The sequence below is a fragment of the Colobus angolensis genome, unplaced genomic scaffold, assembly GCF_000951035.1.
Source record: "Colobus angolensis palliatus isolate OR3802 unplaced genomic scaffold, Cang.pa_1.0 Scaffold81, whole genome shotgun sequence".
Taxonomy (NCBI): Eukaryota; Metazoa; Chordata; class Mammalia; order Primates; family Cercopithecidae; genus Colobus; species Colobus angolensis.
In genome coordinates, this window is record NW_012121932.1 from 3010075 (window position 1) to 3023611 (window position 13537).

Consider the following 13537-nt stretch of genomic DNA (forward strand, 5'->3'; position numbering starts at 1 on the left):
GTCTCTCGCTATTGCTTTAAAATGAACTCAGTGTGTATTTTCTACCCTAGACATGGGATGAAAAGTTGGCCTGACCCATGAAACTTCCACTTAGTTTCAGGCAATAAAGAGTTCTATACTCTTTTTCTTCATAAAGAAACAGGAAAAGATGCCATAACAAAAATTAAGTGCCTAAAAAATAACTTTTTCTCTTTACTGGTATGGTGAATACACATAAGAGGCCTATTTAAAGGCTATTCTTCCAGTCCTAATTCACCACTCCATGACAAAACTGGCAGTTTTTACTCAACAAGACTGTAATAATTAAAATGAAATTTGAGAGTTGGATAAGGAGAATTGATTATAGAGACCATCTGAGACTCAGTTCATTAATGGATGAGAAAAATTTAAGTGCTGTGCCAGAGGTAAAATAAAGAGTAATGTAATCAGGCTTCTTCTTCCTCTCTGCAAAAAATATTTTTTGGAGCGTGTTGCTTGAGGTAGTAAGAGAGATTGAAGAAGGAATTGGGGACCCTCTCAGTTTGCAATTTGACCTTCAGTAGGAAGATATGCTTATGGAAATTTCCATCCAGAGTATCCTGGAATGACAAAGCATTCCATATCACATTTTGGGCATTTCTCCCCATTGTTACCCTGCCATAGCAGTAAAGCAGGGAGTAATAAAAGCTGTTGTTTGAAACCACAGGGTTTTTTTGTTTTTGTTTTTGTTTTTCTTTTGAGATGAAGTCTTGCTCTGTCACCAGGCTGGAGTGCAGTGGCGCGATCTTGGTTCACTGAAACCTCTGCCTTGCGGTGAACCCACATATTTATGATAAAATGAAGACGGGAAGAATTGCCGGGACCTTGAACCTGTTACTGGGCTTAGTTTTCTTCAGATCTTCCTAATATCCTGAAATATAACAGTGTTATCACTCTTTAGCCAATGAGATTAGTAGAAAATGTTTTCCCAAATGATAAATCGTATAATATATTATTTTTTGGATGAAGACAAACACTAGAATACAATGGCAAATTTACATGAATTTTTAAGATAAAAAGCAAGACATTAAAGAAATTGCAAGCTAATGATGATTGCTTCAGGCTCTGTCTTCAGACCACCTGGGATTTCATGTTCATCCTGTCTTCTTTGTTCCTAGGACAGTTCTCACAGAAAAGTTTGACAAACACACATTCATAAAAAACATGCCATCATTCTTGTTGAACTAGACAAACCACAGAGTGGTGTCAGACAGATCAAATCCTTCTTCTGCCCTTATTTCCCAAGCGACCACTGCCAAATTAACTAACCTCTATGAATGTTGTCTCTTCATGTGTAAAATGATGATACTAATAGCTACCTCATAGAGAGTTGTGAGGATTAAATTAGAAAATAACTGTAAGCCTTTTAATATATTCTCATAACATAGAAAGTACTTAATAAATGGTCAACATCTCTACAAAACAAAATGGAACAAAATGAAATACAGAACAAAAACCAGCTATGGCACTTTTTCATGTGCCCTCAAACACTTTTGAATCTATCTTTCAAATAAAGTTGCTATTCCAACTACAAATAAATGTTACATTCATTCAAGTTAATGTCTTTGTAACACTATTTTGTTATCTGGTTTTATTTTTTATGTGTACTTGGATACGATCAAATTGCATTCCTATGAAAGTATTGTATTATTCATTCTTAGCAGTAATTTGGAGTGGCATTCCCTCGAATTCATCTGAGGTTGTTTTACTTTATGTCTTCAGTCTGTACCAACTGTTCTGCTTCCAGGCCTTGCATCCTTCAAGAAGAAACTTTTGTTGTAAAAACGACAGGACTCCCAGGGGATGAGGGAACAAAACTGTGCTTCTACCGCATGTCAAATACAAACATAATCTTAATCCAGATTTAAACATGGCTAGCCAAACCATGAGCGTAGAAAATGTATTTTTCACCTCTTCGTTAATCAGAAATAAATGTCCTTTACGTATACCTATGAGGTGCTGAAACAGAAAATGCTCCTCTAAGCCATGAACACGTCAAACACTGACATGCATTTAGAAAAGAGAGCCCCCTCCACTGTCATAATTTACAGGACTGTGACATGAAAGTCTCTTGTGTTCCTACAAACCCTATACCATCTGCAATGAGTCTGAAACGACTGAGCCCCCTGGTATTCTGATGACTAAATGAAATGAAATGGGCATATTTGTTAAAGTCAGCTGGGAAGCCACACGACTTGGTTAGTTCCTGAGTTCATAAATTTATGTCAGAGCAAGAGGAGCAGTGGAAACTCAGGTGAACCAATTTACCCTAAGTGCAAATGGCAGTTTTGTTATTTGGTGTCAAAGTTACCAGTCGCACAATGACAAGCTGCCATAACACATTTTCTTGTTCACTAAAGAACAAGGATTTCCTTGGTTAATATTCCTTGCAATGCTCCTTTTCATAATTTACAACAACTAGATGCTGATAGGTTATTTAACATTTATGAAGTTAAGATGTAATCAGAAAAACCCTGATTATCTTTACAAATAAAAAAGTTAAATTATTCAACTTTTTTTTTTCTCCATGGCTTCGTTTCACAGCAGGTGCATACTTTACAATGGGACAAGTCAATCAATAATCCTTTTTTAAATCTTTTTTTAGGAGCTGGAACAGGAAAAATTCTAAGAGGAAAAACTATGAATTCAGTTTGATAGAGGCAGTTGTTTCACAACACTTGGTTGCACTTAACATGGTGCTTTTAACAAATCGAGCAAAATTCTGCACTATATAGGTAGGGGCATCTTGATTAGGCCTTTTAGGGAGAACAGAAGTAAAACAGGACCCTCTTGAACTCATTCATACCAACTGTATGGAAATTTAACATTGGTTGTATAATACTTATCATTTATGTATTTTCTACCTTACTAGATGGTAGGGTCCCTGATAAGAGGGACAGTGTCTCCTTCCTCTTTGTAACTTTTAGGGTGTCCAGCACCATGTTTTGCCCCTGAGTGGGGCTCAGAAATCATTTCCATGTTAGTTACACGAATAGAGGAATCAATTTACCAAAAGGCAAATGAATTACATCCCATGAAGTTTTGAGCCACAAAGAAAATGATTCTATTGAGTTGCTGGGTGGACTGATCTTGAATTACATTGTCTTCATTCACACTTCCTATATATAAAGCAAAAATCAGTGTTTTAGCTTTTAAATGGCATTACAGTAGAACTCATGAAAAATCATTTGCTTTAGGCACTGTTTAGGTGGAAAAATATTGAGAAAATATAGAATAGTAGTTTTGAGTCAGACTTGGACTCAGACCCATGGTAGGTCAGCCCTGCTCTGACACCTACTTAAAGAATAACCTAGAGAAAATAGCTTGGAGTGTCTAAATTGACCTTTTTCATTAGTAAAATGAGAAAAACAATAGGACATACTACATTAAGTTATTCTGAACACTAAATGAGATATTTGTTAATCTCTTAGCAAAATGCCTAGCATATATTAAAACTCAATAATGAAAGATACATTTTTAAATATCCAAAATAAAATGCAAACCATTGAAGTGAGTTTTACATTTTCTTCTGAAACTCACCACTCCTCGTCATTTGGTTATTGCACTTATAAGTTAAGAAAAGTGAAACAACTGTCAATGTTGAATCATCCCAATTAATGTAACGTGAATCCTTTAGAAAGCTAATGTAAAGTTTGACTTTAAATGAATAGTATCCGATATAATACACTGCAGCTGATGAGTTAACTGAATGCCAAGATGTCTAATGTCCATAAATAGACCATATTATGGCTAGGTAACCTTTAATCAAAAGGATAAATAAAAACATTTATATTTTTAAAGCAATATTAATAAAAATTATTTCTCAGTGAATTGTTGCTAATTCCTTCTTTAATGGAGTAAGATATTAATGTTAAAGGAAAAGCACCAGTATTTCAATATTGCATGTTAAACCTAAATGACTCACCATCCTTACTGAGAAAAAGCATGTGTTTAATGCAATGGCATTGTTAATTAGAACATGATTAAGGGCTAGAACAGTTCAAAATACAGTCATCATCTTGATAAATTAGAAAGACTCATTATTACCTTCAGAGTTTAAATAATTTTGAATGTTTAGATTCTTAAACAGCAGGGTTATCTATCTCTGTTTTTATTCTGAGTAAACCATTTACGTTCCATGAAGCATTTGCTATTTAATTTTCCATAATTTTTAACCTATTAAGGTAACATATATCCTTTGTTCGCTTTAATACAAATGCTCTCTTTAATATGAATACAAAAGTCCTGATCCAATGTTGAGAGCTGGTAAAAGGTGAGAGGGAATGTTTAAGAATAAACTAACGTGGTTTATATTACATGAAGGTTCAAACAATAATGGAGTTGTACCATGCCATCTCATTTACTTCATGTAACAATATAAGGTAGGCATTTAATATCCCCTTGTACAGATGAGAAACCTGAACTTGGGAAACATTATGCAGCTTGCCCAAGGCCAGAGGACAACTAAATAGTGGAGCCCATTCCGTGTTAGAAAACAATATGTCCTTTTCTGAAAGGTGAAAAAAATTGCACATCCATAAGACAAGAGGCAGTCTTTGGAAAATACGTGTATGTGCTCTGTTTGTCATTAAAGAAGAAATATCTCTCTGTCTCTCTGCCTCTCTCTCTTTGTGTGTGTGTCTCTGTTTAAGTTAATGTAGAGGAAGGATGACTTTAAGAGAAAATCAAATGTTTGAATAATTTTAACTGGCAGGATAACCACAATTTACATTTGACTGCATAATAGATGTGGAGGCTCGCTCACCATTGTGTTCCTCCATTAATTCAGCAAAATTTTTATAAGGATATGCTGTTTGTACATCATCTGATTTAGAGGTTCAAATGATACTCAAAAGGCTAGAGATCTTGATTTTCTAGAGCTTGGAGTGTTTTGGCAATGTTACTACTGACATTTATCAAGAAAGAATAAGGTAAAGTGGATGAGGGTTTACCTGTGAGATAGGGGAATATTTACCAAGACTTTAAAATAGAATTTGGACGATCTCTTTACAGCAATTTGAGAAGTGACTCACTTCCCCTCCCACCTAACTAAAATCTTCCTGCACCTGGAATCTGGTTTTAAGTCATGTCTATTCCTTCTAGAATGTGTAGGTAAAGCTTTCTGGTTACTACTTCCTTCACGTTGCAAAACGTTATTGTTGCCATGTGGATATTTCCCCTTCAGGAGCTCACCACCTTCCAAGAATAATTCTTCTGGTTTTGATGCTCCCAGTAAAATACTATTCTCCCAGAATCATTTGGTTTTCACCAACACCCAGCTCTGTTTCTTGGCCCTCTGAGCTACTATTTCAAACATCATAGTTGATCCATCATAAATCTGAGAGACTTTGGTCAATAAATGAAAAGTCGATTTGGATTTAAGGGTTATGCCAAAGACAGGAAGGAACTGGTCTTAAAAGGCAAATGCAGACAGTAGACCTGAATTTGAATTCTGGCTCTGCAGTGTGACGTTGAACATATTATTATATCACTTTTTTGATATTCAAATTTCTTACCTTAAGATGGGGATAATGATATTACCTATCTCCTAGAGTTTGCATAAAAATTAACTGAGGTAAGGCAGAGAAAGAGCTTATCAGTGTTTGGCACATAGTAGGAGTTTAACAAATGGCAAATACACCAAGTAATATGAATATATGTACACGACATTCGTTATCAGTATCACAGGTACTCTCCCACTGGGTATTGTCACTATTCCCTAGATTTTATCTTTCACTAGTAGGACTTATAAACATGTAGTAAGACCTAGTTTATTTATAGCATTGGAACAATAATTTGAAAACTGAAAATCCAGTTAATTGTCTAGGTAATTTTTCGGTTGCCAAGTAACCACATAGACATTTTTCTCCCAGCAACTTACCTGTCTAAGATTACTCTGTTCACATTAACCACAAAACAAAGTGCATATTTAAAAAATCAAATAAAATTCAGCAGTATTTTGGCTTTAGACCATGAGTATCCAATATTTTGGCTTCCCTGGGCCACATTGAAAGAAGATTAATTGTCTTGGGTCACATATAAAACACACTAACACTAACAATAGCTGATGAGCTAAAACAAACAATTGCAAAAAAACCCAAGAAAGTTTATGGATTTATGTTGGGTGGCAATCAAAGCCATCCCAGGCTTTAGGTTGGACAAACTTGCTTTAGACACTCAAGAGAAACTGGTGGATTTATGTTTTCAGAGAAAAAAATTATTGTAATTCACCAATTTCACTCGGTGAGTGTGATCCACACTTTTGGTAAATCATGTCTACTCCTTTTAGATTTTTGGATGAGTAGGTAAAGCTTCCTAGTTACTAGTTTCTTCATGCTGCAGAGATCATTGTTGTCACATGGCTGTTTTCCCTTCGGCAGCTTGCCATTTTCCACGATTACCTCTTGTAGTCTTGGCACACCACTGAAACACCCAGTAAAACATTGTTTTCCCAGAATCATTTGGTTTCAACAATACCTAGGTCTGTTCCTTGGTCCTCTGGGCTACTATTTCTAAAAGCACTCAGTAGCATATCAAAGTCATATGTGGAGTTTTTTTAAAGCTCTAGATTTCTTGACTCTATCCCAGGAGATTCTCAGTAAATTTGGGGTTGAGAATCTGTCTTTACACAAGCTTCCTAGGTGATTCTAATGTTCATTCAGGTTTGGGAACTACAGGCATGGACTGTTTTGCCTATTATTCAGCTCTGTGATGTAATCATTTTGTAACGGCAGGGAGTATGATGAATACCTAGAAAACTATTGTGAACAAATAAACAATCTCCACTTACAAATTTATTTTCTTTCTGTTTAAAATATATATTTGTGACTATTCAGGAATAGAAAAATGTTTTTATTACCCAAATCAAAACACAGCGTGAGGTACTTTCCAATAAAATCTACTGTAGATTATACACAAGTCAAAATCATTTGACTGTTTACTGAGTTTAAAATCCTTCTAGGCACCAGTAAAAATGTTTAATTTAAGATTTTAATCTTTCCTTATATTATATGGTTTCTGAAATGGATTTTGTGCATCTTAAACTATAAGACTGACAAGTCTGAATATTGCAGATTTATTAACCATTGGTTAAATGGTTAGAGTTAGTGTGTAAAGTATTCTACAATATCCCCTCGGCTGGACCAGAATAAGCAATTTATACAAAGCCTGAGGTATGTGAGAGTTAAGGTCATATTAAACAAGCGAAAGTTGTGTTTTATTCCACAATGATACCTTTCAAACATGATACATTAAACATTTAAGTGTGATATTGAATTCAAAGAAAAAAATGACACATGCTGGGAAATTTGAAAGAGGTCCAAACCTCAGTAGGTAGTTTTATTATTTCAAAATGGAGGCTTTGAGACCCAGCAAATGTTGGAACAAGAATGTTTTAAAATGAGCAATTAAAGACAAAAAAATAATTCTTCAAACAATCACCATTGGTATCTATAGAATATTACACAGAACTAGATAATGTATTTATTATATAAATTACTTCGTTTAATCTTTATAGCAAGCCTACCTGCCTACATGTAGGTGTTATTGTTATCTCCACTTCACAGATGAAGAAAATTGAGACCTAGACTGCTTAAGTTCAGCTAATAGGTGGCAGTGCTGGGATATGAATCCTGGCTTTTTCATTTGTCTTATTTTCATAGTCATAAAATAAAGATATTTTCAAATCCATACTGAGCATGAAGTCTTCAGATTAGCAATGGCAACTCATATGTGTAATAATGTTAAAATAACAGATATTTTGATAAACCATGGGACTTCCCAGTCATATGGTAAGGAAATCACCAACTTTGCTCATCACCCTGAAAACTCTCTTATTGTTCTTGGAGAATTTGGATTGTAGAAGACCCTGGTCTGAATCTAAAACTTTCTTGTCAGTAGGCTAAATCTGGCCTTAGATTGGCTCTATCCAGCTTCATTTTATTTTGTGGTGCAAAAACACAACAGCACAATAAAAATACCAAGAAGAAATATACTAAAAGACTGTGGCCAGGCACATTGGCTCATGCCTGTAATCCCAGCACTCTGGGAGGCAGAGGTGGGCGGATCACTTGAGGTCAGGAGTTCAAGACCAGCCTGGCCAGCATGGTGAAACCCTGTCTCTACTAAAAATACAAAAATTAGCCAGGCATGGTGGTGTGTGCCTATAGTCCCAGCTACTTGGGAGACTGAGGCAGTAGGATCACTTGAACCCGGGAAGCGGAGGTTGCAGTGAGCCAAGAGTGTACCACTGCACTCCAGTCTGGGCAACAGAGCAAGACCCCATCTCAAAATAAATAAATAAATAAATAAAATTTAAAAATCACAAGATAGCAATGCTATTCCATGAAAGTAGACATCAATTCTGTAAAGGGGCTGTAAATTTGTATATTTCCCACAGCAGAAGATATGCCTTTTCTTCTATTGACATTAAGAACAGAGTTCAAGAATATCTATGCTCTTAAAACATAAAGATTATAGCACTTTATGATGCATTCTGCCACTATTAATTATTCCTTTATATTTTGTTTAATATGTTGTACATTTATTTTAAAACAAAAGTGGGTGAAATAATGTACATTTAATATTTTAGAGCAATTTATGTTTTTCTTTGCTTATAAAGCTCTTTGTAAACTTTCTTTTGAATTTTGAGGAAAAATAACCTTTTCTCTTTGATCTTAGATTATAGCAGAAGGTGTTGGTATATAAGAACTTAAGTTTTATGTATTAGGCCTTCACACTATCTTTATAGCCATACAATATTACCTGTTTTGACTGTTCAATTCAATAAAAATAGGCCTCTGCTAATTATGTTATGGAATGGATCTACTGATGGCCCAAATGGCTGTTAATTAACTATTTGGTGCCTTGTTGAACTGTAGCTAAACTTATTCTGATGGGGACAAAAAGGGTGTGTCTCAATTTCATCTTAACACTAGATATTAAAAATAAAGTCACATATTTTTGAAGTGTATTTAACATCTTAATCAATTTTAAATTTTACTTGGAAATAAAAGTCCCCTATGTGTCCTTTACGTTAAAAGACAGAGAAAGCAAATCTCACTCTACTCTTTACTCCACGGTATTAATGCAGTCAGGATTTTACCTGAGGATGGTTCTTACTTCAAAATATAACATTGCACTAAGTCACAAGGCAACCCAATAATGACTAAATGGCTCAGTGAAGGCTATTCAGCTTACAGAGGAAAAATGCAGCTACCATAAGTGGTCACAACCCAAGGTACATGGGCAGAGTGAACAACTGTCTTTCCAAACTCCGCATTCACTGATATAATATAAAAGGAATGGTATAATGTCAATGATCCAATCTAAGGAGTCACATGGAAATGAACGTTCAAGGTAATTCTGACCTATGACTTGCATTGGATATATTAATAGAAGAGGAAGCCAGGCGCAGTGGCTCGTGCCTTTAATCTCAGCACTTTGGGAGGCCAAGGCGGGTGAATCACCTGAGGTCTGAAGTTCGAGACCAGCCTGACCAACATGGAGAAACCCCTTCTCTGCTAAAAAAAAAATACAAAATTAGCTGGGCGTGGTGGCATATGCTTGTAATCTCAGCTACTCAGGAGCCTGAGGCAAGAGAATCGTTTGAACCCAGGTGTCAGAGGTTCTGGTGAGCCGAGATCACGCCATTGCACCCCAGCATGGGAAACAAGAGTGAAACTCCATCTCAAAAAAAGAAAAAAAAAGATGAGTAAAAAGACAGATTTTTAGTCTCTTTTACTTGAAAGTGTTGCTTTCATAGAAAGGCATATATACTTATACATCTACACTGACATCTAGATACCTGTACCTCTATGTATGTATGTGTGTACTCATGCATCTATACACTTAGAAGTGTGGTTTAGATTCTGTTCATATTTATCCAGGAGACCGACTATGTCTTTCTGATTTACTATATTAACAGTTCCATTCTTATCTCTAATTAATTCCTTTAAATTATTTACACACACACACACACACACTTTTTTTTTACCTGGTGGTGTCCAAGCTACAAATATAGAATAAGGCCCAATTACTGTGATATTATATGGAGGATGGATTTCTTCTGGTGTTGACATAGGTGTTTGAACAACGTAATCATCACTAGTACTGCTGCCACCTCCAGTTTTGACTTCTAACTTGTAAGTGTATCTATATTTAAAAAGAAAGAATAGTGATAAGGCCATGCACAAGAGACTTGAGCAATGATTACCAGGTTTTCTAGCCATTGCTTAGTCCTACGCTTGTGACAAATTGCAAATTCTTTGCTCCCTTTCCAGAAACTTGACTTGGTAGTTTTTCTTGCACAGGCAACATTCTCTCCAAGCCATTGTAATTTCAGCTGCTTTCAATTTTATTTTTAACCTGCTAGTAATTCATACCTTTTCTTGAAGATTTCAGGAAAGTCTTGGAGTGTGCTGGTGGATTGTGGAGGATTCAAATTAATCTTCCCCATTTTTAAATGGGTTGGAGTTCAGGGAAATATGTTTAGAGAGAGATGTTTTTAAATTGATCTGCTATTCCTTACAATAAAATGAAATTGATCTCTACTTTCTACAATAAAACATCTGTTGATTTAAGATATGTTTTTGTCTCTGCTGAGAAATGAATGGGAATGAAATGCAAATACGTGGAACTTTTTCCTCTAAAACTACTCACAACTATATGTAGTGTAGCAAGTAGAGAAACATTGTACAAGAAGAAAGGAGAGTTGATGGAAAACAAAACGCTTTACATCTCTTTTATTGCTAGTTCAAGGATGCATGTTTTTGAAGATAATTTGGTAAATTTTAAAGTTTAATACTTCATGTATTTTGTATATTTAAAAATTCTCATGCTTTTATGTCAAACAGAAGACAAATTATTTATATTTTTAAGGAATTTCATGTAGTCTAAAGACTAAATGATTTAGCACTTTTATCAGTTGTTGAATGGCCAAGGAATGAGGAAGTTAATTAAACAATTTAATAACTTTCAGTGGGACATGCATTTCTTATCAACCCAGAGAAATGTACAAATCTTGCTGTATGATTGGTAAAGTTTTCTTTTAGTTTTACCTGCTATTGGGCTCCAAGTTTTTATCAGTGAAATTCTGCTCTTCACTGCCACCCAGGAAAAGCAAGTTTCCATTACGACTCAATTGATATTGAGAAATGAGGCCATTGGGCTTTTCTGGCAGACTCCAATATAATTCCACAGTTGTAGAATTGATGATAATGTGTCGAGGTGTCACCCAAACTCCTGGCAAGAATAACGCAATGAGGTTTTATTGTTAGGATAAAATAAACAGTGTATCAAAAGTCACACCATCTCCCCATGAACTGTGATATTTTTTCTGCTGATTTTAAAAAATATCTAACTTATATATAAGGAACAAAAATACACAATTGGTGTAAATAGATTTTTATTACTTTGATTATTTTATTTTTGAATTGCCTTTGGAAAGTGAATTTCAGACAACTAGCAGTGGATAATTTCTCTGCCTTGGTTGTCACTCTGAGTGTATTTTAAATCAAGGCCTGAGAGACTATCTGGGGATTTCAAACTTTTTAATACGATTTACCAGGAATATGTGAAAGTAAGCATAATCGAATATTTACCTGAATTATACAATTCAACAAATGAGTGCACTTTTCTTTTTTCTTGCCCATCAGGGCGATGCTTTCTTCTCTTTTCTTCTCTGGCTATGCCTCTGGCCTCATTTACTGGGATCTCTTCCCCTCCTGGACCTTGAAAGGATGTAATGCCTCAGAGCAGTAGGCTCTGTTCTCTCTCTCCTCTCTGTGTTTCCTCCTTTCTCTTCTTCTTTTTCTCTCTTCTCTTCTCTTCCAACACTGACTTCCCAGGTGATCTCCATTCAGTATGGGTTTTAAATATGCATATGCTGAAGACCCCCAAAGGCATATGTCTAGATTGAAACTCTCTTCTGAGTGTCAGACTCAAGAATCCAACTGTTTGCTTGACACCTCCATTTGGATGACTGATGATATATCAAAAACTAAAAACATGCAAAATAGAACTCTTGTTTTTCCTGTCTACAATCTATGTACCTCCCAATCTTGTCCATCTATCCATTTTCTTGGACAATACACACAAAAATAATGATCCTTGAGACTTTCACTTTTCATACCCCCAAATGTAATCTAACATCAAGCCCAGAAGATTCTATAAGGTATACTTCCCTGTATCTTTATTTTCACTTCGCCTGGTTCAAGCCACATTTCTCTCTCTCAGAAACTCCTGTCATAGCTTCTAAACTTGCCTTCATGTTGAAATCTTGGCCTTCTCTATTCCATTGGGATCTTTATAAAAGTGTATAAAGTGTATATGTAAGCCAGTGTCATCTTTACGAACCATATAACCCTTTTGAATTTTTTCATATAATATAATCCCAATTTCTTATTATGACCCATGTGGTCCCACATTTTATTGGCTCTGGCCTACATGGCAGCGTTCTTTCCACCATTCACAGAGCTGTGGCCATACCAGATTCCTTTCTATCCCTAGAATGCTTCAGGTTATTTCCTACATCTGGGCTTTTGAACTTCCATTCCTTTGACCTGGAACACTTTTGTTCCCTTGCAACATGACATTTTTGAATTTTGTTCTCATATGCAGAATTGCTCTTATATGTAGAATGTTCTCATATGTTCTCATAGTTCAGTTACTTTTGTAACTATCACCTTATTGATAAGACCTTATTTTAATACTCTCTTAACTCTAACTTGCACCCCATCTAATGGCGTCCCAACCTAGTTTCTCAGTATTGCATGGCCTTTTCTATTTCCTTTCTTAACACTCAAAATACCACAATAAAATTCTTTCTTCGACCTACTATTATTTTTACATTATATGACAGTGCAGTCCACTCTTTTTCCTGCTTTGATGCAAGATTAGTTCCATGGTAGCAGGGATCTTCTCTGTCTTATTTGTCAATGTATCTCTATGGATAACACAATGCCTAATACAAGTTTAATGAATAGATTTATTGTAAATATATCTCCTGCAAAATACTATGCTAAGCACTGCAGGCAGTTCTAGGGAAAGCAAAGATAACTAAGATGTGGCTCACTCTTTCAAGGAGTTTATACTTACTTCTGTCTAAAAGACAAAATATACACATAAACAACTGTAATTCAATGTCAAACATTCAAATACTCTTATAGATGTACAAACCTATTGATGGAGAACCCAGCAATGAGAAAGCTCAATCCTACCACTTTATGTTGTTATCGAGTTATACTCTGATTAGACACTGTAAATCTCTTCTGGAGATTAAAAAAAAAACTCATTTCAATATTAGGTTCCCTGTAATCAATAGCTTTTGCTTGATTGTATCTCCTGTGTAGGTTACTCTGTACAGGATAAGATTTTGACACTTTAGAAGAAAAATTTTCAGAAGAATAAAATGCAATTTATTTAGCAGCATCCTGAAAGAAACAAGGTAGATTTCAAAAATGTCTCAAACATCTCAATTTTCTAAGGAGCAATATATTCCTGAGAAGAAAGTAGTTCATTT

At 35.3% G+C, this 13537-nt stretch overlaps 1 protein-coding gene across 1 annotated transcript in view; it reads right to left on the bottom strand.

The window, feature by feature from the left end:
• USH2A (Usher syndrome 2A (autosomal recessive, mild)) overlaps positions 1-13537 on the bottom strand; it is an 802205-nt gene that overhangs the window by 119673 nt on the left and 668995 nt on the right. Inside the window, exons 56-57 of the mRNA XM_011929421.1 lie at positions 11076-11259; positions 10013-10170 (exon numbers count right to left, since the gene is read on the bottom strand). Coding sequence (XP_011784811.1) covers positions 10013-10170; positions 11076-11259 — 342 coding nt within the window. The remainder of the gene's footprint in view (positions 1-10012; positions 10171-11075; positions 11260-13537) is intronic.